The 27,709-nt window shown below is 41.5% G+C and overlaps 1 protein-coding gene and 1 pseudogene across 1 annotated transcript; one reads left to right on the top strand and one right to left on the bottom strand.

Annotated features, from left to right (window-relative positions):
• Positions 1 to 27,709, top strand: part of LOC135217587 (nonsense-mediated mRNA decay factor SMG5-like) — a 159,977-nt pseudogene that overhangs the window by 34,322 nt on the left and 97,946 nt on the right.
• On the bottom strand, positions 182 to 27,628 carry LOC135217391 (nonsense-mediated mRNA decay factor SMG5-like; the record flags this gene model as incomplete). The annotated part of the gene is given in 17 exon segments (XM_064253233.1): positions 182 to 992; positions 12,658 to 12,746; positions 13,008 to 13,159; positions 16,795 to 16,966; positions 17,153 to 17,426; positions 17,737 to 17,886; positions 18,979 to 19,169; positions 19,540 to 19,765; positions 20,161 to 20,315; positions 20,799 to 20,851; positions 20,853 to 20,977; positions 21,877 to 22,019; positions 22,230 to 22,482; positions 22,689 to 22,890; positions 27,219 to 27,290; positions 27,292 to 27,320; positions 27,477 to 27,628. Coding segments are annotated over 16 exon segments (2,417 nt in total), but the record flags the coding sequence as incomplete, so codon positions are not given.

The raw sequence follows: 27,709 nt of genomic DNA, 5'->3' as shown, positions 1-27,709 counted from the left end.
TTTCATGAACTTACAAGTGAGTTAAGGATATTATAGTACTTTGGGACAACCATATTTGCTTAGTAAAATCACTAAACATTGTATTGTTTATGTGTGCCAGTGTAGAGCACCCCGGAAGCAGTGGTTGAGATAGTAATGTCCAATGAGCTATACTACTAAGGCAATAAATGAACACATTAGATGCACACATGCTTGCTTTATTATGTACTCCTGGTAAAATAGTTTACAAAGTTAAATTTTGCTGAAAAATCTTTATGATGACCCCTGTTTTAGTTATGCAGAACATAAAAATTTAAATAATTTTAAGGAGAATTTGAAGTAAATTAAACCATAATCAAACATTTCCAAATTGAACTTACTTTGGAATATTGTGGAGTTATGTCAATGTTCCCAGTGAATAGAAACTTGGATCATACTGTCCACCTGTGGCTCTTATGAGTTTAATTTCAAAAGCTACCACCGCTAGTATGAAGATAACAAAAACAAAAACAGGTTATGATAAAGTCTGCTAGAGCATAAAGTCCTACCTATATCTTAAATCTTAGTCCAAAAATGTTGTGTAAACATGAGTTTACATGTCAGATATTTGAATTATTGTAGAGAAAAACAAAAATGTTTCAAGATTCAAGATAAAAAATAAATTATTTTTTTATTTTTTGATGTTAAAGATCCTTTTGGGGGTGGAGAAAGCCCCATCTTTCCCTTCCAATACACACACATTCACAGCTCTAGTTGAGGACTAGGCTATACCACACAATCCATGACTGCTGGCTTGTCCAGTCCCTTCATGACCAGTAAGATAGTTCTCCATCTTCACTGCCACTGAGCTGTAGATAGTGTGTGGTTTCCTGTCATGCACACTGTCAATTCATACACTTGAAACGACTGAACAGGAGGCGCTGGTAGACGCATAAGCCAATGAAGTGCGCCCAGGGCTTTTTTTTTTTATATTGATGTGGAACATTCAGGGGGTGACTGAATTAGGAGTCGTCCTGAAACACAAGGATTGAAGTCAATTTTAAAAGCTTTTCAAAATATGAAAATAGTAAAAACAGATAATGAAGCCTGATTTTTTATCATATGAAACAGCAGACTACATTTTAGCAAAAAAAAAAAAAAAAAAAAACATGAGTTTCAGTAATACACAAAGCACTAGAGGTAGAGGGGGGTGAACAATTTATATTTTAGTTTTATATAAAATATGCAAAATTAATAATACTGATTTAGCAAGTATTACACACCTTTTAGGGCATAAATAAACTGATTTAGCAAGTATTACACAACTTTTATGGCATAAAATATGTAATGATTACAGTTTAACATACATATATGTTCCATATATGTAAATAAGCCCATGACCCAAGGGTCACTGCTGCGTTGTATCTGTGACGTCCATGGTTTGCATTTGCCTGTGGTAATCAAAAGCATTGTCTTGAAAACAGGTCACAGTGCCTTTGCCTGAGACATGGTGACCTTTAACCCACAGACAAAACCTTGTGACTTCCTAGTCACATGTTCATCTGTCTGTATGTTATGTATGCTGAGCTAAGCTTTGCTTTACAATCTTTTGTAAATGCTTTGTAACTTAGATCTCTACTTCCACTCATCGAGACAAGTTCTCTGAACCACTTCTTCCTCTACTCAAGAGATGTAGTTTCACAAATATATGTTAAGTTTGACAACTATGAGTTTGAAGTCTTCACCTCTATACTCAAAGAAGATACTAATGAAACTTAGAAACTCTCTGCAATCGATGTCACCTCGGACGAGAATGGGAAGTAGACAACAGATACTTGCGTATAACATCACAGGTTATAACATCCAATGGGACGCCTTCCTATACATAGGGGTATCCCGTATAAATATACTCGCAAACTATTAAAATGACAATTTGTCGAAAATTGCATTTTTCCTAACTATACAAACCTGAGGTCCTTTAACAATAGGAAGTAGCTAGCGGCAGCTGGAACGGTCGTAAGCTTCGAACAAGGGGAGAACGGTAGTTAACTGCTTGTCCGATCGGGAGGTAAACAAATCACTTTTGCTTTGGCCCATGCAAAATACGCAGAGTTGAGGGTTTGGGGGGTGGCATGAGGAGGGACTTTATGTTAAAGGACCTCAGGTTGTAATAGTTAGGAAAAATGCAATTTTCGACAAATTGTCATTTGTTTCCGATACGTAATACAAACCATCGGTCCTTTAACAATAGGAAGACTCACTTCTTGGTGGGTGGAATCTGAGTCTTTTGATGAACAGACTGGTGTTCGTCCATCCCTGGAATGCCTCCCTGGTCGTAAGAGCGAGGGAGGGATCCAAGCCTCTGTCCGATTGATCGGGGTGTGCACCGCAGGATCAATGGTCAGACCTCTGGGCCGAGTACTAAGAGAGAGGCAAGCGTATCTCTTCGTACCAGCATGTTGTAAGAAAAACTTTTTCCTTTACATGAGCAAAATGTAAAGTAATGGGTTTGTCTCATGTTGGCATCCACTTTCTCCCCTTGTTGGAGAAAGTGGTGGATATTTACTCCTATCTCTAGTTAAAGAGATAGGATGGAGCTCTGTTGAATAGCTTACCTGCATCGGACTCCTTTCCAGCAAGGTAACGACCGTATCCCTCTGCCCACAGGTAGAGGTAGAAAAAGATGGTGAAGAGAAGCCAGTCACTCTCTCATTCACGCATTCATTCTCCAGTCATACCAGGAATCGATGCTGTTCTGCCTGCTCGGGTGCTGGGTAAGCTTACACAACGTGTTGAGCAGCCACCACAGGTCCCAAGGAAAAAGTATCCAAGGACTTGTGGGCAATATCCCGAAGGTAGAAGGACGTGAAGGTGGTCTGGTTGGCCCAGACACCTGCCTTCAGGACCTGCGCCACGGAGGGGTCCGATACCTCTGACTTCGTGGGCTCTCGGACGGAGCGTACGGGTGTCGTCGCTACCATCAGCTTCTTGTACGCTCTCCTGATCACCTCACGTAGCCAGAAAGAAAGCGTGTTCTTGGAGACTTCTTTCTTGGTGACCCCAGTGCTAACGAAGAGCGTCGACACTCAGGCCTGAGATGTCGAGTTCTCTTCAGATAGCGCCGTAGCGCCCTCGACAGGCAGCGCATCTCATCCGCATCGTTATCTGTAAAGTCCAGCAGGGAGGGGATCGTGAAAGACTCGAACCTGTCGTCAGGGATCGACGGATATCTGAGTCTTAGCTACGAAGTTCGGGACGAAATCGAGCGTTCACAGATCCCCAGCCTCTGGTATGTTTAACATCATAAGAAAGGCCATGTAGTTCCCCTACTATCTTCGCCGATGCCAGGGCCAGCAAAGAAGAGGGCTGAGGGGTCAGATCCACCCTGTCTGACGACTCTCGGAGTGGCTCGAACGGTGTTCGAGTCAGACTCCTAAGGACGAGATTCACGTCCCACGCAGGGGGCCTGAGTTCCCTGGGTGGGCAAGACCTTTCGAAGCTCCTCATTAGCAAGGATATCTCGAACGAATTCGTGATGTCCAGTCCCCTCAGTTTTAGGACGAGAGCCAGAGCGGCTCTATATCCCTTAACTGTGGGTACTGAGAGGAGCTTCTCTCGCGAAGAAACACGAGGAAATCGCTACCTGCTGAAGAGTGGCTCTAGAGGAGACAAACCCTGTCTACGACCCAACCCACAGAAGACGGCCCACTTCCCCTGGTACACAGCTGCAGAGGACTGTCTGACGTGTCCAGCCCATCTCTGTTGCTGCGCTACGAAAAAGCCTCTCGTTCGCAAAGAGATGGTGGATAACAGCCAGCCGTGAAGTTGAAGGGACTGGACTGCGCGTGGTACCGTTCTACGTGTGGCTGGGCTAGAAGGTTGTGCCAGTTGGGTAGCTCTCTCGGTGCGTCTGCAAGAAGAGCCAGCAGGTCCGGATACCAAACGGCTTGAGGCCGTTTGGGAGCCACCAGGATCATTCTGAGATTGGGAGTGACCAGCGCTCGACTGATCACTTTTCCGAATCAGACAGAAGGGAGGAAAGGCGTAAGCGAAGAGGTTGTCCCAGGGGTGTTGAAGAGCGTCCTCTGCAGCTGCCCATGGGTCCGGCACGGCCGAGAAGAACACCTGGATCTTCCTGTTGTGCCGGGTGGCGAACAGGTCTACGACCGGTCGCCCCACAGGTTGAAGAGCCTTTCCGCCACATCTTGGTGTAGAGACCATTCGGTCCCTATCACCTGATCCCGACGGCTGAGCTTGTCCGCTACTACATTCCTCTTGCCTGGAATGTAGCGTGCTGACAGCTCTATCGAGTGAGCCGTGACCCACTCGTGCACCTGCAACCGTCAACTGATGGAGCGGAAGAGACACTAGCCCCCCCTGCTTGTTGACATATGCCACTACTGTGGTGTCGCACATCAACACCACTGAGTGTCCCACCAAGCGGTCCCGAACTCTTGGAGAGCGTTGAACGCCGCCTTGAGTTCCAGGACATTGATGTGAAGGTGCTTCTCGTGATGGTCCCACACACCTGCAGTCAGCAACTCCTCCAGGTGTGCGCCCCATCCCTCGGTCGATGCGTCTGAGAACAGAAGCATCTCCGGGGCCGGGGGAGTGCGTATGGGCACTCCTCTTAAGAGGTTCTTGTCGTCGAGCCACCCAGGCTAGGTCCTGCCTCACCTTGTCCGTGATAGCCACGGGAAAGTAAGGAGGATCCTTGGCCTGAGACCAACTCTCCCTTAAGCCTCCACTGGAGAAGACCGCAGGTGAAGACGCCCGTGAGGGACTAACTTCTCGAGTGACGACAGATGGCCGATCACGACTTGCCATTGCTGTGCTGCCTGTTTCCTGCCGCGACAGGAACCGGCCGGCTGCCTCCCTGAATTTGCTGATGCGCAAGTCTGCGGGAAAGGAAAAAGACTTGCCCTGCTACCGTATCTATCAGCATACCCAGGTACTTCATCTTCTGCTTGGGTTCGAGATCGGACTCTCGTAGTTTATCACGATCCCCAGATCGCGACCAAAACTTGAGGAGTCGATCTCTGTGTAGCAACTGCGAGCGGGAGCTCGCCAGGACCAGCCAATCGTCGAGATACCTCAGAAGGACGTATCCCGTTCGAATGGGCCCAAGCCGACACCCAGAGTGAAACATCGCGTGAACACCTGTGGGGCGGTTGAGAGACCGAAACAAAGTGCCCTGAATTGGTCACACCGTCCCGTCGAAGATGAAGCGGAGGTACTTTCTGGAGGACTGATGGATGGGTATTTGAAAATACGCGTCCTTCAGGTCCACCGAAAGCATGAAATCGTTCCCCCTGATCGAGTCGAGCACTGAGCGTTGGCCGACTCCATCGTGAACCGCGTCGTGCGAACGAAGCGGTTCAGGGAGAGAGGTCTATACCGGGCGCCAGCCACCCCCCCGATCCTTCTCCACTAGGAAGAGGCGGCTGTAAAAGCCTGGTGACTGGTCCTCCACGATTTCTACAGCTCGTTTCGCCAGCATGGTCTTGATCTCCTGTCGAAGAGCGTTGTCCTTTGCTGATCCCCGGACATAGGTCTGTAGATGGACCGGTTTGGAGATGAGGGGGGGCCGAGACTCGAAGGGTAGTAGATATCCCTCCCGAAGGACGTCTACTATCCAGTTCTCGGCGCCGTAGCGCTGCCAAGTTCGCCCAATGGCTCGCCAGGCACCCCCCCACTTCCGGCAGCAGGTGAGGGGGAACGCCGTCCCTAGCGTTTCCCTCCTCGTTTCGACTTCTTCCCAACACCTCCTCGGGGGAAGGAGGGCTGGGAGGAGGGCTGGTTGCGGCCTCCTCTCGCAGAAGTCGAAACAACTGGAGTCTTCACACGGGGCTTGGACGGTGCAAACAACCGTCTTCCCGCCGCCGTGGAAGCGCTAGCCAAGCTCTTTGGTTTGGCCGCAGTTACTCGAGGTTGCCCAGAAACCTTCGAGACTGCCTGGTGGACTAAGCGGTCACTCTCGTCAGTGCGCCGCCGTTTCCACCGCAGCGTCCACCATCTCTCCAGGAAAGAAAAGAGCTGGGGAACTCCTAAGAGGTCCATTTCTTAGCCCGAGTGCCGCCTCACGCCCAGCCCCCTTGGTCATCGGGTAAGGACTGCGTCACCCTACGCCGAAGAACCAAGTTGGCCCACAGGTTAGCAGTCTGATGGGCGAGGTAAGAGATTGCTCTTCCTCCAGACTGGCACAGTCTCCTAAAAGAAGCGTCGTCTTCGAGCAGAACTCCCGGAGCCGGCCGCTACCTTGGATATTGTGAGGGCCCACAAATCCAACCAGGAAACTGCCTGGAATGCTGCCATAGCGTAGATTCCAGGGCAAGTGCCTCCTGCTGCGAGAACCATAGGTTCTCCGACAGGAGCTGCTGCAGGGACACACCTGGAGTCAGCCTCGCTAACTCCGGGTTAACCTGTTTCGGCAGTATCGGGTCTTCTGATGGCACGTAGAAACGCCTCTGCCGCTGTAGAGGAGGAGGAAGCAGCTTAGAGGACCGTCCGGATTTTAGCGAGTCCTCCCGTCCTGAGACGAGATTCTCCACCTGATCCAGGACTGAGTCCGCAAGCTCTGATCGTGGCAACCCCATCATCATTTTGGGCTCCCTCTTGGGACCCCAAAATGACTCGAGCCGGGACGTGGGCTCCGATGGTGGTAGCGGCGATCCTTCCGCGAGGGCCATTATGCAGACGCATCAGCTTAATGACTTCCGCGAAGTTCCTCTGTATCTCGGGCGTCACAGCGCTTGTTGTGGAGTAGGACCGTCCAGTCCCTCCAACAAGAGCATATCCCTCGATACTCCTCCTTCAGAAGGAGGAACAGCGACAGACCCCTGACGGTCGCCTCCAACTACTTGCGCGTACGTCCTGGTCGGTCCTAAGACCGTGCCTGAGCCGTACGGCGTCATAGCCGAGTCACGAGCGGCGCACCCCTCGTGATCGCTCCTTGGTACCTCGCTCCTCCCGGTATAGCCCGAGGAGGTTGAAGGTATAGGAGAGGCAGACCTGACGCTCCCCCACGCTCGCTGGCAGGACCAGCGTGCGTAGAGGGCTGCTGCCGATCGTCAACCCGCGGTGACGGTCTAGCAGTAGGCCTAGCGTCGCCGCTCGCCTGGGGCGATTGGCTCGCTGAGAAACGTCGAGACCGCTCTCTAGCGTCATGCGAGCTGCCGCTGGTCACCGTCTCCGCCCGGCCTCCCATCGGGAGCGGCGGACGGGTGACCTGCTAGGCTCCCTTTCGCGTCGAGACCGGCCAGCGTCCTCTCGGCGCGTCAAACCGCTGGTACCAGCCGTGGCTGGTACCGGCGGCCGTGGGGACTCCTTCCTCGCCTCAACCCGTGGCCGGTCAGTGACCGTCACGTCAGCCCGAGCAGCCGGTTGGTCGCTGCGAGAGCGTCCACTGGCCTGGCGAGAGTCGTGTGCACGACTCTCGCCAGTCTTCTGCTCCGTGCCGCTGTCTTGACGGCGAGCAGCTCGGTCGTCGAAACTTTGGCTGGACGGTCCTCTTTAGAAGAGCGTCCACTCGGTGCTTCTCGCGAACGAGAAGCAGCCGAGACGGAACCTGGTTTAGCGGCAGAACCACTAGCACCAGGTGAGGACGCACCAGCCGAGGCTGATGCACCTCTGGTCCCCGTCGACTTCTTCTTTGCAGAAGAAGCGACGGGCCCCGCACACAAAAAACCGAGAACAGGAGGACCAGCAGAAGAGCTCCCCAGCTCGCCTGAGCGAGCCGGGCCCTTAGAAGATCCCGAAGGAGTCTTCTTAGGGGGGGAGGAGGCAACCTTCTTCTTCTTCGGCTGTTTGGCCTTAGAAGTCGAAGGGGAAGGAGAGGCTGCAGACGACGAAGAAGACGATGAAGACGATGACGACACCTTCTTCCTTTCCTTCTTCTTCTTCGCCAGGCTCCGCAGGAACACGTCAGTCTTCCATCCAGGAGGGAGCCGGGGCAGTTGCCGAAGCAACAGGGCCCGACTGCACCTGTCCGGAAGGACCTGAGACTGTTACAGCAACACCAGCAGCGGGAACGGCAGGAACAGGTCCGGGAACAGCAGGAACAGCAGGAACATCTGAAAAGTAATGTGTACCTGAAACGGAAAGAGTCGCTGGAGCGGCCACAGGTACGGCAGGCACGGCAGGTACTACGGGAGAGCCAGGCGTCCTGTCGACAGTCACCGTCATCCGTGGCACTGGCGGCAGGTCCAGGGGGGTACTCTTGGGGCAGCGGAAGTCCGGGGTCGGCAAAGGAAAAAATCCAGGTGGTGGTGGCATCGTCCTCTTTGGAACGGCGGCAATTGGTTTTTGTACTGCCACCGTGGGTGTCACCGACATTATATGAGGCGTATATACAAGATGTGGTGGCATCTCATACGCAGGGGTAGTTTAATGTGGTCGTCGTGGTGGTCACCGCACCGATGAGTGACACGCCGACCCCGCCAACCGCTGTAGCAACCCTGGATGTGCTGGCACTCCCTGCAGTCCCAGCGACTCTCCCACAACCTGTCCCAAGTCGTCCTTCGCTGCTGGCACACCTGCGGAAGCAACAGTCGGGTTAATAGGAGGGGCTTCCCCGCGCCTGGGGGGCGAAATACCCCCCCCAGAGCAGACAGAAGACCCCGAATACAGCTGTACGTCCGGGTAGCGGGCGCCCTCCTCCACACTCGACGGATCGAGAGAGGAAAAGGACTCCGCTACCCCCCCCGCAGGGGAAGGCGCAAACCGTGGGGGCTGGCCGGGAGGCAGGAAAGAGGACGAAGTGTCCGTCACCAAAGAGTCACTGGACTTTCCGATGACTTCTTGGCCGGCCTAAGTCTCTTCCTGCCCTCGTACAGCACCCACTGCGCCTCGGACCAATTCATACAAACCATACATGGCTCGTTGCGGGAGCACTCTCGCCCTCGACAACGAGAACAAACCTCGTGGGGGTCCACCTCAACAAAAGACCTGAACCCCCCACATTTACGTCCCTCCAGCCCGGGACACACTCTACGGGCGACTGGAGGGCGCGGTGAAATCTCAAACTCCTCTAATTCACTCATTGCAAATCAATTGAATAGAGAAAAAAGTACTTACAATCACTCCTGATATACAGAAAGAGAAAACAAATACTCAAAGATGAAGCAAACGACAAGCGGGCAGAGCAATGGCGAACACGTCCTTCCCACACACGGCCGAAAGCAAAAGTGATTTGTTTACCTCCCAGTCGCGCGGCGCGCGACGATCGGACAAGCAGTTAACTACCGTTCTCCCCTTGTTCGAAGCTTACGACCGTTCCAGCTGCCGCTAGCTACTTCCTATTGTTAAAGGACCGATGGTTTGTATTACGTATCGGAACAAAACTTAATTCTTCATAAATAAATAATAAAGCAAGTCAAACTGATATGGGGTAGCCAGTCTAACTCATGATAACTTAAACCCACCTCATTCTAAGAAAAACCTAACATTCATACATAAGTCTCATCTTTATTAACCCTCTTACGCCGAAGCCCTAAAAATCAAAACCTCTCCCGTATGCCGGGCCCAGTTTGGAGTGAGCGCGGAAGCGGAAAAAATAATTTTTTCAAAAAATCACAGCGCGCTTAGTTTTAAAGATTAAGAGTTCATTTTGGGCTCCTTTTTTTGTCATTGCCTGAAGTTTAATATGCAACTATCAGATATGAAAAATAATATTATCATGTAAATAATGCGATATCTGGTAGCGCCCAAAACCAAAATTCATACATAATTGTATTCAAATCACGCTGTGCAAAAAACGGTCAAAGCTAATGAGTTACTTTTTTTTTCGTTGTATTGTACACTAAATTGCAATCATTTTGATATATAATACATTGTAAAACAATAAAAGCAACACCGGAAAAATGTTATCACAAAATGATGTATGAATTTGTAACGCATGGACGTAAAAAAATGTTTTTTTCAAAAATTCACCGTAAATCTAAATATTGTTCTAGAGACTTCCAATTTGTTTCAAAAGGAAGACAAATGATTGAATATTACGATACTGTAAGAGTTTTAGATTAGAATTGCAGATTTCGACCATTTCGGACGAGTTAAAGTTGACCGAATGTCGAAATGTTTATATATATATTTTTTTATATGCACATATTTCGAAGATGGGTAAAAACTACAACCTTCAATTATGTTTTTTATTGTAATTGCTTTTCATGAATTTACGCACATTTTGATATATGAAACTATAAAACAGCTAATATGAAAAGGAGCAAATATTAGGATAATGCGATGTACGCATTTCGGAGACTTGCGGCCGCGAATCGGCACGTGGAGGGAAGTAAATATACTTTTCAAAAATTCACCATAAATCACAATATTGTTCTAGAGACTTCAAATTTGTTTCAAAATGAAGATAAATGACTGAATATTACTAGGCCATAAGAGTTTTAGCTTACAATATCGTTTTTCAACTATTTCGGTAGAGTCAAATTTGACTGAACGTGGTTTTTTTTCTATTTATCGTGATTTATATGCAAATATTTAAAAAAAAAAAGAAAAGCTACAACCTTCAATCATTTTTAGTTGTATTCTACATGAAATTGCACACATTTTCATATCTAAAACTTTATGTAACAGCTAATTTTAAATGGTGCAAACATTTCGACAATCGCACAAAAAAAAATTCAGATTTTTTCGGAAAAGTTACCGCGCGGCACGTAAGGAAAAAAATCCCCCCCCCCCCCCCCCCCCCTAAATTCACCATAAATCGAAATATTGTGCTAGAGACTTCCAATTCGTTGCAAAATGAAGGTAAAGGATTGAATATTACTAGAATATAAGAGTTTTAAGCTTAACAATTGCGTTTTTCGGCCATTTCGGTAGAGTCAAAGTTGACCGAAAGTTGAAATTTTTTGCACTAAACGTTATTTATATGAAATATTTCAAAACTGATAAAAGCTACAACCATGGATTGTTTTTAGTTGTATTGTGCATGAAATTGCGCACATTTCCAATATAAAACTTTATGTAATGGCAAATTTAAAATGGTGCAAACATTAGGACAATCGCACGAAAAATTTATCGGAAGAGTTACCGCTGCGAACGTAAGGAAAAAGTTTTTTCATAAATTCACCATAAATCGAAATATTGTGCTAGAGACGTCCAAATTGTTGCAAAATGAAGGCAAATGATTGAATATTACTATAATGTAAGTGTTTTAGCTTACAATTGCGTTTCTTGACCATTTCGGTAGAGTCAAAGTTGACCGAAGGTTGAAATTTTTGCACACTGTTATTTATATGAAAATATTTCAAAACTGATAAAAGCTACAATCATGAGTATTTTTTTGTTGTATTTTACAATGAAATTGCGCACATTTTCATATATAATACTTCATGTAAAGGATGATTTATTTAAAATGGTGCAAAAATTATGTCAAAGTGACGAAATAATTTCCAAGATGTGTAACTGATACTTTTTAGTGCGATAAGAAGAAATTCGCGCTTGCGCGCCTGCGTAGCGATTGTAAACAAAACAACGCCTTGATCCATGAACTCCCAGCATCCCCCAAGGCGCGTGATTCAAAGTTTTCGGCTGCTAGGCCTATAAGTATTTTTCCGCGAATTTAAAAAAAAACTTTTTTGAGTCGACGTATGATACGTCCATTCGGCATACGGGAGACATTTTGACTCGACGTTTAATACCTCCATTCGGCGTAAGAGGGTTAAAGGGCAAGATAAATTTAAACCAAAATATTCGAAAACTTAACTACTACAGTGTAATCTGTTCATCTTGCCTTCAGATTTTTTATTTTAAAAATTAATTTCCATACCCTTTAATATTTGGGTACTTAGTAAATGATTACTTTCTTGAAAGCAAAAAAATATTGCATTAATTTTTAAATGCTCGTGGGGTAAAAAAAACTAAACTATTAACTAGAAAATATATGCATATAGTACTGTACTTTCCAGCAATTACAGATATGCTTTGAAAAGCTAGTTGTACATGATGTAAATTTTCCCAATACTCATGTTGAGAATAACCACGTAATGTCACTCATCTTATAACAATTACTCATCTAAACAACAACTTTAGATATATCAAGTTTTAAAGGCCCAAAAATAACAGTTCATTAATGGACACTGTAAATTTTCGAGTATCTGCAGTTTACTAAATATAATCCTTCACATTCGCTTGTTGAAAACAAAAATCCAACAACAATGATCACAGCAAGTGTGTGTCAAATGAACATTAAAACAATGAGATCGCACTGATCACATGAATTCCAAAGCAAATTAAGGGGGGAGAGAGGGGGAGAGAGAGAGAGAGGGGGAGAGAGAGAGAGAGAGAGAGAAAGAGAGAGAGAGAGAGAGAGAGAGAGAGAGAGAGAGAGAGAGAGAGAGAGAGAGCAGCTCTGCAAGTAGGAGGCATAAATCCTGAGATAAGGGGGCAAACAATGAGGAGGCTTGAAAATCCCTCTGAAAGGGAAATCATGGAGAACACTGTACAAGAAAGGTAAAACATCATCAAAAGATTGGAAGAACCAAGACTAGAGAAAGTCCATATTCCTATTTTTAGGAGACCTTGAAGTGATAAAGCACCAGGAGTGTAAAATCCATGACTTTGAGAATTCTTAATCCTTTTAGGAGTTTCATTTTCCTTTTCCTTGTATTTTCTCTTTATCTACAGAAATGATGATGTTGACTGTACTACAGTGTGGATAAACAGATAATTCAATGAACTTACCTTTCATTTCAACTGTAAACTTCAACTATGCCCTTTCGTAGAATTTTGCCACTTACGCATAAACTCCTCAATGTTTTCTAAAACTGCACCTAGAAATAATACAGTACAATTTAATCTAAATAGACTCTATGTACTGAATAGGTAGCGTAAAAATGGTGGTAGTTTTCTTGCACAGCTTACTCAAATTTTTATTTAAAGTTACTATATTGCATACCTCCAAATAAACTGTATACAAATTAACAAAAGAATTTTGGTCATTAAATATAGAAAAGGTGACTTTTGCTGTGTGTTAACAGTGTTACTTTGCAAAACTTTTAGCGTACATTTAATATAAAAAAGTATGAACTTACCAGCAGCATTAGCAAGACCTGAATGGGAGAAGTTAGTGGTTGGAGTCTGGCTTTCTCCTGTCAGGAGGGTAACGGTTGCAGACTTGACATTTGAATTCTGTTGTACTTGAGCACTTAAGTAATGGCAACATTCTAAAATTTGATACCATTCCCTGTATCAAGATATTTTACATAATGTAGAATTTTCTGAAATTACATTTAATGAATATAGAAATATATTATGGAAAGAAGAAAAATTCAAGTATACTAAAAAGCAAGAAAATATACTAAATAACTCAAGATGCATAAAAAGTCCAGGAAATTATGAATATATGTAAGCTGAGGTTAGGACCAGGTAGTGGGTTAGCAGACTTGAAGAAAGCGAAATTTTCCCTGCTACAACCTCTCATACCCTGTCAGTTTTGAGAGTAAAATTCACGTGGGACTACTATATGCTACAAAGATGCATGTAATAGTATATAATTCCTTCCTCATCCATCAAAAATACCTACTTTTAATGGCCAAAAGATCAAAATTTCGTGGAGTAAATAAATACTTTTAACAACTTGATACTGTCTAAAAATGCACCCTCTTTAAGTGTTCACAGATTCTACAAACCTACACTATACAGGATAGAAGACTCAATATCTACCATCCCATTTGGTTATATACCAAAAATGAATCTAAAGTTGTGGCAACTGTACCGTTATTTCAATCTATCATTTTTTAAACAAAAATTTCATAATATTCAAATCAACTGATTTGGAACTATAAGAACCACATGATACATAACTGAACAAGATCTTTGTAAAGCGATCTTGATATAAAAAACATACTTAAATCAAATGTGGCCATATTTGGCAGAGTTCATAAATAACTGTAAAATGTATGACAAAAGATGAGATTGTAATTTTGATACTCTAGGATTTCCAGGCCTTCCTCTTAAAACACCAACAGTCATGATTCTCCGAGTGATCTGCTCACAGTTCTGTAGATTAAGTGACTTGATGTAATTACATTCTCTAAGTGGACTTTGATATGTAGGTGAAACTTTTGGTAAATAATTATTCTGTTACTTTTAGTCATTTAATGTGGCTATGTATGATAAGGTAAAGTTAACATTGCATTTGATGTTTGCAATTTGGTTCAAGCTAAGTGGTAGTTGTAGGCAATGCTATCCTGTATTCTGTTACTCTGACATTGGAAAGTAGTGGGGTGGTCAAGTCTGTGTAACTACTATCTGTAAATTGAATATAGTGGATACTCATGCATTACATGATAAAACTTTAAAAGGTCCATCATAATGTGGAGGCGACAGCAGGTGCTGCATTCATGAAAAATTCTTGACAATGTGGAAGGGATTGTAGGGGGCGGTATTTACAAATGAATGCTATAGCTGCACAAGTGCAGTACATGGTACCTAGTCTGAATAAGCAAGAAAAAATAAACGGGGATGTTCACTTTATGTGAATTTCTCTAAGTACTTAGGAAAGTTTTGTCTTTAGATAATGACTTTCTGATTATCCATTTCATATTTACCATGATAATGAACAGTGTTGCTTTTAGGGAGTGTGTCAACCACTGAATTTCAAGAAATTATTGAATTTTATTTATTAACAGTTTTCAACTTTTTTTTGTCTAAAATAAACATATCCTGCAGTGATAATGCTAAAGAAAAACAATTTGCATTGGTTTATTTACAATTTTGTTCACCACTTGTATAACACTAGGACCCACAAATTGCAAAAGACTTGGCAAAAAAAAAAATATTTGTATGAATAATTCAACAAATTCAAGCAAGTTATTCACTGTTCTGGACTGTTTTATGCATAAACAAACAATATATAGAACATTATTGCTAAAAGGAAAGTTTAGATTGGTTCATGGACAATTTTGTTCATTGCTTCTAAGAAATTGAACGACAATGTGAAAAATATACCTAAAGTGTTTATGAATGATCCTAGATTAAATAAAATTTGAGATATACACTATTTTGAACTGTCTTACATGTAAATAAATATATATCTTTCTTTAAACATTATTACTAAAAGAAATGTTTAGATTGGTTCATGGTCAATTTTAATGACAAAAATTTATTTAAAAAAAATGATTGTTTTTCTCATTAAAATATCCCTGTTCCTCTAGCATTAGCATCGTTGAGAAAAAAAAGCTTATGATGATGTAAGGATAACCGGCTTCAGGAACCAGACATTACTGATCATTTTTCATTATTATTGTATTATTACTATTATTAATAGGCTTAGTTTTTCAGACCTCTGAGCTGTAAGTAGACTCTTCTCGTGCTGATTCTCATTTTTAAGTCCAAAAATATTGCTTTTTTTTCCAGTTTCCTGAAAAAGTGCCCCACCCCCTCCCCCCAAAAAAGCTTCAATCAGCAAGAAACCTGAAAGACGACGTGTTATAGTATTATTTGTAGCATAAGTGGTAAAAATTACAGAGAAATAATCTTGATCATTAGGTAGAGTCTTTTACTTTATAATGGGGCCTTATGGTGTCGATACTCCAACATTAATGGAAATTTTAGACATGGAAATCGAGAGAGCACAGTTCTATTCATTTTATAGTACTGTAATTTTCAGGGCATATTTCCTTATATGATGAAGTCATTTATGTACAATATGACAAATTTATAACTGATTTGTATTTTCATAACTAACAAACCTGAGGTCTTAACATTAGGATTTACTAGTGCCAAGCTGGAAACCGGAAGAATTAAAATTAAACTTGTGCGATCCAGGGACTATTGGCATCTATACCAGGTCACGGGGGCATGTATTACCCAGAATGCCCTTGGCGTCGTGTGACCTGCCAGTTATCTTTCTATGTTTTCTCTGTCTATCTGTTTAACGCCGGTTTTAGTTTGCCCATTTTTTTATTAACTTTTTCAACACTAAATGCTTATTTCTCCAAGAAGACTGAACCAAATTCAATGAAACTTTTTAAGTGTAGTATGATATATACTATATTGATTTTGTTGTCAGCAAAATTCATTTTTTGGGGAAACATTTTCTGTTGCACATTATTTTTATAAAGTTCAAAATGTTTGAGGGGGCAGAGAAAAAAAGGCAGGTGAATTTCTACAATTACTTGACAAGAGAATTTTCATTATCAGCTGCAGAATTTTTATTATTAGCTGCAGAATAAGTGGTAAAAATCTGAAACAAATATCATTAGTCATAAGGTAGAAACATGCATTTACTTTATAATGGGGCCTTATGGTATTGGCACTCCCCTTAATACATTCTATACATTAGTAATGACTATCTTTGTTAAATTCTTGTGACTGTCCTTTAGAGACAATTTTCTCATTAAGATTTTGGTTAACAAACTCATGTTTGTTGGAGATTCCCAGGCCATGTGGACTTTTAAAATATTTCTTAATAACCTTATTTAGAAATAATAATTGAGACTAGAATGCTGTGCAAAGTTGATAGAGAAAAGTTATTGCATCTAGTGTGACTGTGTATTGTTGTATTTTTGTTACCTCACTACTATGTACATGCTCTTTATTCTTTTCATAACTATACACAATATTCTTTTCATACCTATACACAATGTGTAAGTTTTTGTATCAAAATCATCACTACTAATAGTATTTTGTATCAAAGTCATCACTAGAAGGAAGAAGAAGAAGAAGAAGAAAAAAAAAAAAAAAAAAAAAAAAAAAACTATACACAATGTGTAAGTTTTTGTATCAAAATCATCACTACTACTACTACTACAAAAAACATATTGGGTTCGTGACTTCATGTCATAAGAAGCCTTCAAGTGAAACCAATACACTTACCATGCCTCCTTATCTTTACGTTTAGGATATTTGATAAGTGGTAAGTGAGTACGTTCGTGAGGGCGTTGAGATCTTATAAATCTTGACCCATGGCGAAATTTTATCTCCAGCCAACGAATGGCATCTCGAGCACCAAGGCTTTCCCTTTTTTGCTGATCCAACAGGTCAATGACTGAGGAAAAATAATGGTATTTACTACATAAATTTTAGTTTTATACTCGTCAAAATTTTACATACACTTTCCAATGGATTTATTGAAACCAATATAAAATACACCTTTCAAGAAACACTCATTTTCACAATTGTTCATATTTTAAAAATAATGTATTTTCATATTTAAAAAAAGGCTAAGTAATACCTGTTTGAGGAATGATAATCATATGGGTAGGTTTTGAGAGCAACATCTTAATAGCAGTCAGGTGGTTTATGAGAACTGTAGCATCTGGTACCAGATACAACCCAAGAGTAGCTCTGCGGGCTGTACGTTCTTCCAAGTTCCGCACCTCATGCTGCAACCATTGAGCAGTAAGAGACTGCATACCAGCCAAACGTCTAGATTCTTTCTTTGCTGGAGGAACAGACAGTAACTCTTCTTCTGTTGGTGAAGCTGAGGATTCACGACTTGTTCCTTCCTAGAGAGAGAGAGAGAGAGAGAGAGAGAGAGAGAGAGAGAGAGAGAGAGAGAGAGAGAGAGAGAGAGAGAGAGAGAACAATCATATGAGTAGCAATATTATTAATCAACACCAGCTACTGTCTTGTGTTTACAATAAAAAAAAAAAAAATTCCAATACAGTTTACCAAGAAAATATTCCATAAACTCAAGCACTTAGTAACTTCTATTCTGAACCAAAGTTAATGGTTGGAGCTTAAAATTTTGAGAATTACATACCTTGTTTAAATAAGAACTGTGTTCTTCCAGAAATGGATAAACCTAATTCTTACCTGATCATTTTCTTTGTTCTTGATTTTTTCATTATCAACTCCTTCCATGGAAAACCTATATACACCAGCATCATCACACCACAAAGGAGTGTCTGATCGAGCACTCATCTCTTTCCCTAACTTGCAGAGCCTTTCTACTCGGAGGAGTACCTGATAATGATGGATAATCCAAGAAAATAATACAAGATAAAAAATAATTAAAAAATAAAGCATTAGTTTATCCAGACCCCTGAGTCTAATAAAGGCCCCCTTGGGCTGGTCCACAGCATATGGTAACTGACTATAAATAACAGCACTGCATATACACAGTACAGTTAACAAGGAGATAGATTTAACATGTTAGCTTAAAAAATTAAATACAAATTTACTTCTTTCAATATCTAACAATCTTTAGTTCAATCTTATTGGTAATAAAAAAATAATCATCAAATAACAGATAACACTGATGACAAAATGTGACAGGGAAAGTGAAGTTAATCAGAGAAGTAGAAATATGGAAGGGGCAGGATGCAGACCAGGAAGGCAGCCTGGAAAGCAAAGAAGGACATGGATAATGACCTGGACCAGAGAGGAATTTGGTTTAAAAGTCCAGAAGACAAAAGAGAAAGGAAAGAACTTACACACTTGACAATTTTTAATAAATTTGTATTTTTCATAACTAACAAACCTGAGGTCTTAACATTATGATAATAATCTAGCAAAAGCTGGAAATCCGGGGAGAAAAAAAAAAATTGTGTGAACCAAGTTTGACAAGATGGGAGGGTAGCATACAATTTAACCAGACCAATGAGTTAACATTATTAACTTTATTATATGGGGATATGACAAAGGTTTTTGAAATATATAAAGATGTTACTTCATATACTGCAACACACTGTAATTATTATTATTATTTCATTAAATAGAATGGTTGTTTGGATGCTGTTGAGTCTGTATTGCCGTTTCTCAATCTCTCGGATGAGTTTTTTGTAGCAGTAGGTAAATCATAGTGTTATCCATAGTTTATTTAATCCTTGATGTTTTGGTAGTACTACTCTCTACCATTCGTCATAAGGCAAATGAAGTCCAGGGGTACACTTATGCCATATTTATACCTGTAAATGGGCTTACAGAAATTTTAGGCTGGGAGCTGAATGACTCTGGGAGTGTCTGGCTGAATGGTGAATTTGCTCATTGGCTGGCACCACATCCCTTCCACATGTTTTTTTTTACGATATAAATGAGAGAGAAAGATATTCTTACCAATTCTGAAGACTTCAAATTTAGAGACATGTGTGTGCTGGCATGGTAAGTAGGAATCAGTGTATGTAGTAGGAGATCTTCTGGTAATGGTGTACTTTCCATGCACTCCACCATAGTATCTGGACACTTGGTCTTTCCTTCAACTGAATGTTGAACTATATCAATCACTTCTTCACGAACACCCTGTGAATCTGAAATATAACCAATCAATACTACTATTAATCAAACATTACTTACATATACCTTCTAGCTTAAGGTTTTACATTAGAGGAGCAGACAGAGGTGCCATTTAGGTGGGGATCACTTAATTTTTTTTCTTTTTCCAGTGTCCTGTATCATGGATTTTATGCCAATACAGCATTACATTTTAATTCAAAAACTAACCCTGAGGATTAGTTCCCAACTGGGGAAAAAAAAAAAACTATTAGGCATGGCATGGTTAATCGTCTTCAGTTTCATCTACCGTTCCATGCAACATATTTCAAGCGCAAGAAGAGGAAAAAATTTAAAATACAGTGTACTAAAATTACTCAACATTAACAGGCTACAAAGTGTGCTTACAATTCCTTAGGTGATCTAAATCAACTCTTAAGAGGTTTAGAAGTTTGGCAGTAGCTGTCCACATTGAATCTGCCAGTTTTGTGCATGGCAAATGAATCACTTCATCTTCACGTTTCAACCAATCACAAGCAACAAACACCGCTGCCAACATTCCTTCTTGACCAATAAGCTGAAGGTGTTCCCCAGCAGTGAGACCTTCCCACTGATCAGATTCAATTTTCACATCCTGTAAATATGTATATCCAATGAAGTACAGTGCTGAAGTGAAGGTTCTCACCAACAAATTTGGAAATAATGAAAAAAACTAGCACTACAACCTATATAGATATAGTATTCTCAGTCATCTCAAGAAAGAAAAAATGAAGGATCTTCAAAATTTCACTGAAAATTGTAGTGTATAAAGAAAATAACTTGACCTTAGACACTGATACTAATTCTATTAGATGGTTAGCTTTGGCAATGCCTGTGTTCAAATTAAGAAATTTTACTGAATAAGAAAAGAGTATAACTGACTACAATATACATACTGCCAATCAAATGAGTTAGTGGTTTTTGTCAATTTTGTAACTGCTTCCACCTAAAAAATATATTTACTAAACTACATCTGACCAGGTTTCTCACCTCATCTGTGTCATCATCATCGTCATCTTCTGAACAACACAGCTGAGAAAAGTCTAACTCCTCCTCTTCCTCCTCTTCATCACTAGAAATCATTTCATCATCATCTTTGTCTCCTTTATCATCATTTTCTGAACCTTCCGAGTCACTTTCATCTTCTGCATGTGAGAAAAGAAAATTAAATTTATAAAGTAAAAACCGACATTATTGTATGTTTTATGAAATTACAAAAAACCAACCTAAGTAATAAATACACAAATGCAACACACCATTCTTCTATGGACTAAAAACTAACCTGTCAAAAGGTTGTTTGAGGAAAATTCTGTAAACTTTCTAAGGCCGGCCACATGTGCAGTTTCAACTGACAGTTGTAACTGAACATTTGTAACTGTCAGTTAAGACTGCACGTGTGTGGCTGGCGTTATAACTGCACAGTTGTGCAGTTATAATGCAGGCCATACACGTGCAGTCTTAACTGACAGTTACAAATGTTCAGTTATAACTTTCAGTTGAAACTGCACGTGTGTGGCCAGCCTAAGAGAGAGAAAACTCGATCAATGAAACACTGAGGCAGCACTAACATCACTTGATAAGAAGACTGAAATAACAACAAACACCACCAAATGTCAAGTTCCACTAACCATCGCTTATGCTGAGGCCTTCACCACTCGATCTGCGTCTCCTGCGCAGTTTGCAAGCTGTTGTTACGTTTATTTTTCATCTTTTTCTTGCCACTATTACTGTCTACTAATGAATCAGCCATTCCTTTTCCATCCTTCATATCCTTGGAATCACAATTCTTATCTTCAGTTTCTTCCACCTTCAAAGAAAATAAAGTACTTATGGATAAGATTTATGACAGGAATACCGACGATAAGTACATAATATATAAGATACAACATTGGTAACTCAGCCATTAAAGCAAATAGTTACAAAACAGTAAGTCGAGTTGGTGCAAGGACTTGAAATCCACACCTGATGTCACAATGCCATATAAGTTATGAAATCAAATGTGTATACTTCTGCTCTCATTATGTCACAGATGGACCATAAACACCATTTAAAAAAACAGTAACTAAAGGAGAGAGAGAGAAAAAAAAGGTTTTACATACCATCAAAATACAGTACTCAAGTTTATTTTATCTAATTTTTTGTTTTAGCAAACCCTATGGGTCTTAAGTCAGAGGTTATTGGAATTGAAAAATCTAGCAATTACAGGCTTTCTAGTGATTTGAGAATGCTAACTGAAAACTGCATGCAAAAACTGTTGCACTGTGTTAATTTATGTACTGTACTTTTAGCTTATTTTATGGCTATCCGCAGGCAGAAGGTTTGATACCTGAAAAAACTTTTGGTGCCAATAAATACAGACTACTATATACGTGAACAAATGTTACTATATAATGCACTTGGCTAGTGCATCACTTATCTTTATGGTTTTTCATAATCTTCATAACTATGAGCAGACAGTGGGTATGGAGCTATAAAGAATATCTGGTGTAAAAAACAAAAAAAAAGCTTTCAAGTGATTGCAGAAGCTTTTAAGTTTAAAATGAGAATAGTACACTACACAAATGCAGCTATTAAGGACGGTTTGCTAAGTTTTTTTATTTTTTATTTATTGTAAATACATGAAACATTTCACTGGTGTTTGCTAAAGCAGAAAATATTCCCCTAGAAAGGACATTTAATGTATTTGGCATGACAAACATTACTAACCTTCTCTTGTTCTGGCAGCAGTCTAGTTAGGAAAGAAGGGTCAACAAGGGAAATGCGTTGTTCTAGTCGACTTGTTACGTGAGTAATTAATGTCAATAACACAGATACTAGAAGAGCTTGTGCCATGCTTGTATGGGATAAACCTGAAAAACAATAAAAAGATTGGAGACACTAGAAGCTGTTTGCCTTAGATTATTTACTCCACTTTCCTCTCATTTTGAAACAAATCATTCTATCTACTACACAGACATTGCAAATATGAATTTTCATTTTCTATGAAGACTTGAGTAATTTATGAACAAGATGACAGACTTTACTATTTCAGCTTAAGAACCCTGCATAGAACTGTTTACCTTGTTTCTTGAGCCTTTGGGTACAAATACACAACACTGCACACACAGCCACCATTGCTTCAGGGGTTAGGCTGAAAGGGATCACTTTCTTCTCTGGGGTCTCTTCAGGCAAATCTTGACCATTCAATGTTGCAGTTTGGAGATGCCCATTAGGTGGAGAACCCGGTGTGGGGGAAGTCTCAGATACCTCATTGTCAGCATCATCATCGGCTTCTAACACTTTTCCTAGCTGAACAAGCACATCTTGACACAACTGGAAAAAATACATTTATGTAATTAATATATTTTGTCTTGAATCAAGGAATTTTTCATTATTGTAAAATTTTATATGGACTCAAGAAATCTCAAAAAATATTCTTCTGCATATGTTTCCATACCAAAGAAAATAAAATCCTCTGGACAGACAAAGTACTTGCACACAGAAAAAAATCTGCCACAATAAATATTTTTAAAACTTACTCTTGCTACCTCTTCAGAGTTGCGATTGTTTATCAGATGTGAAACAAGTGTTAACACAGTGTGTAAGAACATTTTGTGGTGGTAAGTGGGTGTACTATCAACTTCTCTTATTTCTGTTCCGCTCTCATATATGGCACGACTCTTATCTAATAGTCTCTTCAGGTTACCTTCAGCTCCTTCAAAAGTTTTTTCACAAGTTAGTCTGAAAAAGAGAGCTTTTTGGTGAACTCCAGATAAATCATTTTGGTTGTTATCAGAATAAAAAAACTAAATCCAAAATATATTTCATTCTCACCAGATAGTTATAAATGACCCATCATAATCTTCAGTGATCTCCCATCCCTTTACTCTTCCTGATAGGATTCTGCACAGGAGGGAATTGTTGCAGGTGGACAGTGAACAACAGGCTTGCCATGAATTATAATGAATTTGTAAATATCTCATTTTCATAAACAGTTTTTATCAACTTAGCTTAAGTAGCTTTCCCAATATTTTGAGCATCCTGACTCTTTATCTTGCTTAAAATGCAAGCTTATTTTCTTAAACTCGCTCAAGATAGTATTTGGAAGTAAAAAAACATTCTGAAACTTCTAATACATTCCCTACATTACTCTAGCGAAATAAATAAAACAAATATGAAGTTTTCATAATACTAAAACTAATATTGTAATACTTACCTGAACACCTGAATTAGCCCTGGTCACTGGCCAGCCCGAACTATATCCCCACATATTTACCCACTAAGTGGGTAATTTTAACTGTCAGTGTTACAAACGCTGCAGGTAAAATCTAGTCAAATGAGTTACCTGTGTTACCGTGGCAACGCTGCCGCAAATAAAACCGGCCACCAGAGGCCTCTCTTTTCAATTGAATCATTCACTATCAAATTGAAGTGTGGGGAGGGAGGGTGGAATCATTCAGGTGTTCAGGTAAGTACGTATTACAAAATTAGTTTTATTATGAAAACTTCATATTGCAATACACTCCCTGAACACCTGATTTAGCCCGATTAACAACATTTACTCGGAGGTGGGATCAATCTCATTCAGCCCGACCTGTCCAACAAACATACGCAGGTAACTCAAACAACCTACCATGTATAAAAGCATGTATCCTCACCTAGTAATCTAACTCGGAGGTGAGGATGTTTTGCAAAAGAAAGTACTGGCAACATTAGTGTTGAGTCTCAGGTACTTCTAATTCATGGAGGATAAAAACAAATCTCCTCACCTGGTTGTCCAGCTCCAGTAGAGAGGATGCTGCAGAGGAAATACCATACCGTCGGTGTCAAGTCCAAGGTACCGCCTGAGTCTGAAGAACCTCCCATGTGGTATTCTATACCTCTCATGTATGGAGGGGAAATGGTGAACCTCCCATGTGGCTATCTAGCCTCTCATGTATGGAGGAGAAGTTGAGTGCGCAGGACCTTCAGTTCTCTACTGCTCACTAATGTAAATGACATGTCTGAAGAAGTTGTAGTTATTCCAACATGACCATCGGATCTCTGCCTAACCTCAAGGGCCTAAAGGAACAATACAGTCTAAGCTTGACCAACAGAAACACTAGAGTTCACTTAGACTATCACTGCCTACCTAAACTTCTAACACATTAACTCTACCAAGCCAAGTATAATTGAGTTATCGCAACGACAGGACCCGTGCAAGTAACCTCACTGAAGTAACTGAAATTCCCTAAGGTACGATGTTGGTTAAAAACCACACCGACTCAAATAACCACCCTACACGATCGCCCCGGACACCGAAACATTCCTCGGAAGCCAAGGGTAGCCCTCGCGATACTTTGCGCCCTCGGATTGACCAAGAACCCATTCTTATGAATGTACGGATAGAGCTGAGGCAATGTTTTAACAAGAAGTCCCTCATCTCCTTGACAAGAACATAGTACAACCATCCGAAATGTTAGTCTGGTATGCAAACCCCTCGAAACCAAAGTGAAGAGGTTATCCAACAGTCCAGGCTCTGAGAAACACCCATAAACTCTCACCACATCCTCACAGAGGGAAAAAACCCATGCGGCCTCCCCCTGGCTGTGAAAGGTGTCTTCCAAATACGAGCCTCATGATCCATAACCCCTACCACATGAACCAATGAAGGAACCCAATAGAGAAAAGCCTCCACTGACTCGTAAACTGGAAGTCTAACTCCGGCAGAGGAGTTACCCGCTACCTAATAAAGTGATGCTAGCCTAATTCCTTCCCCAAAAACTACCCAACTCACCGAAACCAGATCAGCCTGCTTGATGTTTGAGAGACTGCTGGTTTGGTTGAATACAACTTATCAAACATTACTTGAATTAACTGTGAGATTCCTCCGGAGCCTGGAATGCGGAAAGAGAGAATGGACAAAGTCCACAATCCGGTTATACTCGCTTCCTCGCCGGAGAAACAAAAAACCCACAACTAGCAAACGAGTCTCTCTTCAAAGGTATCTATCCTCTGTCAGACCTGTCTGGCCAGACCGGAACAGGAAAAAAAAAGGAGAAAGGCCAAACCCCCACAAGAGCAGCACCCAAGAACCCAACAAAACCCCGCACTCCCCCAGACATGATGACCGTAACCCCTGTCTGACCACTGTCCACCCCCTCACAAGAGCCAAATGTCACCAGTTCCGCAAGACCTGTAAGAGTTAGTCTCACTCGACTGCGCATACCCTCACTACCCAGTGACGATAACGTTACACCTGAGCCGAATATACCTTGGCGATGAACGCCCACCCCTGCGAGTCACTACCACACCGTTGCGCCCAATGTGTACCAACCAAGACGATGACCTAACCTTGAACCAGTCTCACTTGACTGCGAAACTCAGCACTCGCCAGTGACCGACACGAGACCTGGCCAACTACAATAGGCGAGCAACACCCTCTAAGAGCGAAGAGGTCGCAAAAGCGATCCAAACAACGTAACCGTCGTTACCAATACTAAACCTGGACTAGAGTCTGGAGCAAGTGAGGGAAGAAAGTACTCCCAGTAGAAACGGAATCAAGGTCAAACCCCTTACGATAGAACAGAAAAGCAGCAGGAAAAAGTTAAGAAAAATAAGCAGAAGGAGAGAGAGAAGTCACTACGAGTAACCACCGGAGCACCTAGCGCCGACATTTTGCAGGTGGAGAACCAACTGTGTGTACATAGTGCTTTAATGATGGTTACGAACTGTGGAACCAATGGGAGCCGCGAAGGAAATTACCAGCTACACTAAGAAGGGGGCCGAGGGCACCAAAAAGTGCTATGAAGCAGACGAACTGCCAACAGCTGTAGCCCCCCAGCAATTACTGCGGTAAGCATGTTACGTCTCACACACCTAAGGTATATAAATGGGAACGAAGAAGGAAGATTACTAACTACCCTATGAGAGGAGTGGGTGATGACACAACCGGTATCGATACAGACAATGATGGCGGAGAGAGAGAGAGAGAGAGACGAGAGAGAGAGAGAGAAGAGAGAGAGAGAGAGAGAGAGAGAGAGAGAGAGAGAGAGAGAGAGAGAGAGAGAGGTTGAAATCCCCCCCCAAATTTCAGGATGAAATGATGAAAACTCTTGCTCTGCTGTGTTATTGGCAAAGAAAACAGATGAGCGAGAAGACCTCCGAAGTGACATCCGAAGAATGACCAGATAAAGAAGATTGTGTAAAGACATTATAAGTTTTAACAGAAAAACTGGGCAAGAGAGAAAACTAGACCGACTCTGTTCCCCACAATAATCTGACAAACATTAGAAAATCAGGAAAATTATACAAGACGTGATTGTGAATACAGTCCGTATTGAAGCTACAGTAATTGACTTGCATTAATTCGATTTTTACGATGGGGTTTAGTAATTAAAATCGGCACTACATTGCAAATAAGTCTTCCTATATCGCAAATAAGTCTTCCATATATCTCGCGCAGCTGGCGTAGGCACCAGCGTGCAGTCAAACAGCGAGATTGTTGTTTAAAAAAAATAGAATTTAGGCCAAAGGCCAAGTATTGGGACCTATGAGGTCATTCAGTACTGAAAGGAAATTGACAGAAAAGTGTTTGAAAGGTGTAACAGGAAGAAAAAAAAAAACTCTGTTACACAATGAATCAAGTGTTAGGAGGGGGTGGAAATCAAGATGAATAGAGAATATGAAATCAGGAAAGTAGAGAGAGAGAGAGAGAGAGAGAGAGAGAGAGAGAGAGAGAGAGAGAGAGAGAGAGAGAGAGAGAGAGAGAGAGAGAGAGTGTATGAATTCAAACGCAGCCGTGGTAAAAGAAACTAATAGCATAAAAAAGCTCATTCACTGTTGTTTTCACACCGACAAAAGATTAATAAAGTAAGGTTCGTAATACCTATGAAAAGAGTGAAAAACAATCGGAATCACTAAATTTTTATTTTAACAATCTAACCTGAGGGAAAAACTAGTTCCAATGAGACGAATTAGTAATATGTGGGGCTATAGTTTGGGGCTGGTAAGTGACCAGGGCTAATTCAGGTGTTCAGGGAGTGTATTGCAATATGCCACCTTAAAGAAATTTCTTATGCAATACTCACGCTCGAAGATAATGTGCAACTGCAAGCAGAGGTTGATCATTTGTTGAGTATACAGTTGCTAAATTACTGTGTTAATCCACTGTCTGGTTGGTAATGGAGAGCCTAAGGTAAATAATATCTGATGAGTCACATAAGTTTAAAATTACATCCTGGTTTTCCATATTAAACACCATACTTTAACAATGTTTAATTCAGGGGAAAGCCTTCTCAACTTGATACTAGCAAACTGAACAAAACCAATCTGTGAATAGTACTAACCTGAAGATAATAGCGTACAGACAGTGAATGAGGTGGTGAAGAAGGTAAATCCAACATGTAACGAGTGAGATCTCCCAAGCATGTCAGACATCTATGCAGGGACTCTCCACCACTCTCGCTACTACCTGATGTCTTTATATTGTCATCTTCACCTAGAAAATGAACAAAAGCAATTACAATAAGTCTACAATCCATGGAATGGAAAAATCTATTGAAAGTATTTACCTTTCTGA

The sequence above is a fragment of the Macrobrachium nipponense genome, chromosome 7 (assembly GCF_015104395.2).
Source record: "Macrobrachium nipponense isolate FS-2020 chromosome 7, ASM1510439v2, whole genome shotgun sequence".
In the NCBI taxonomy this organism is placed as follows: Eukaryota; Metazoa; Arthropoda; class Malacostraca; order Decapoda; family Palaemonidae; genus Macrobrachium; species Macrobrachium nipponense.
This window is presented reverse-complemented; position numbering and strand designations above follow the sequence as displayed.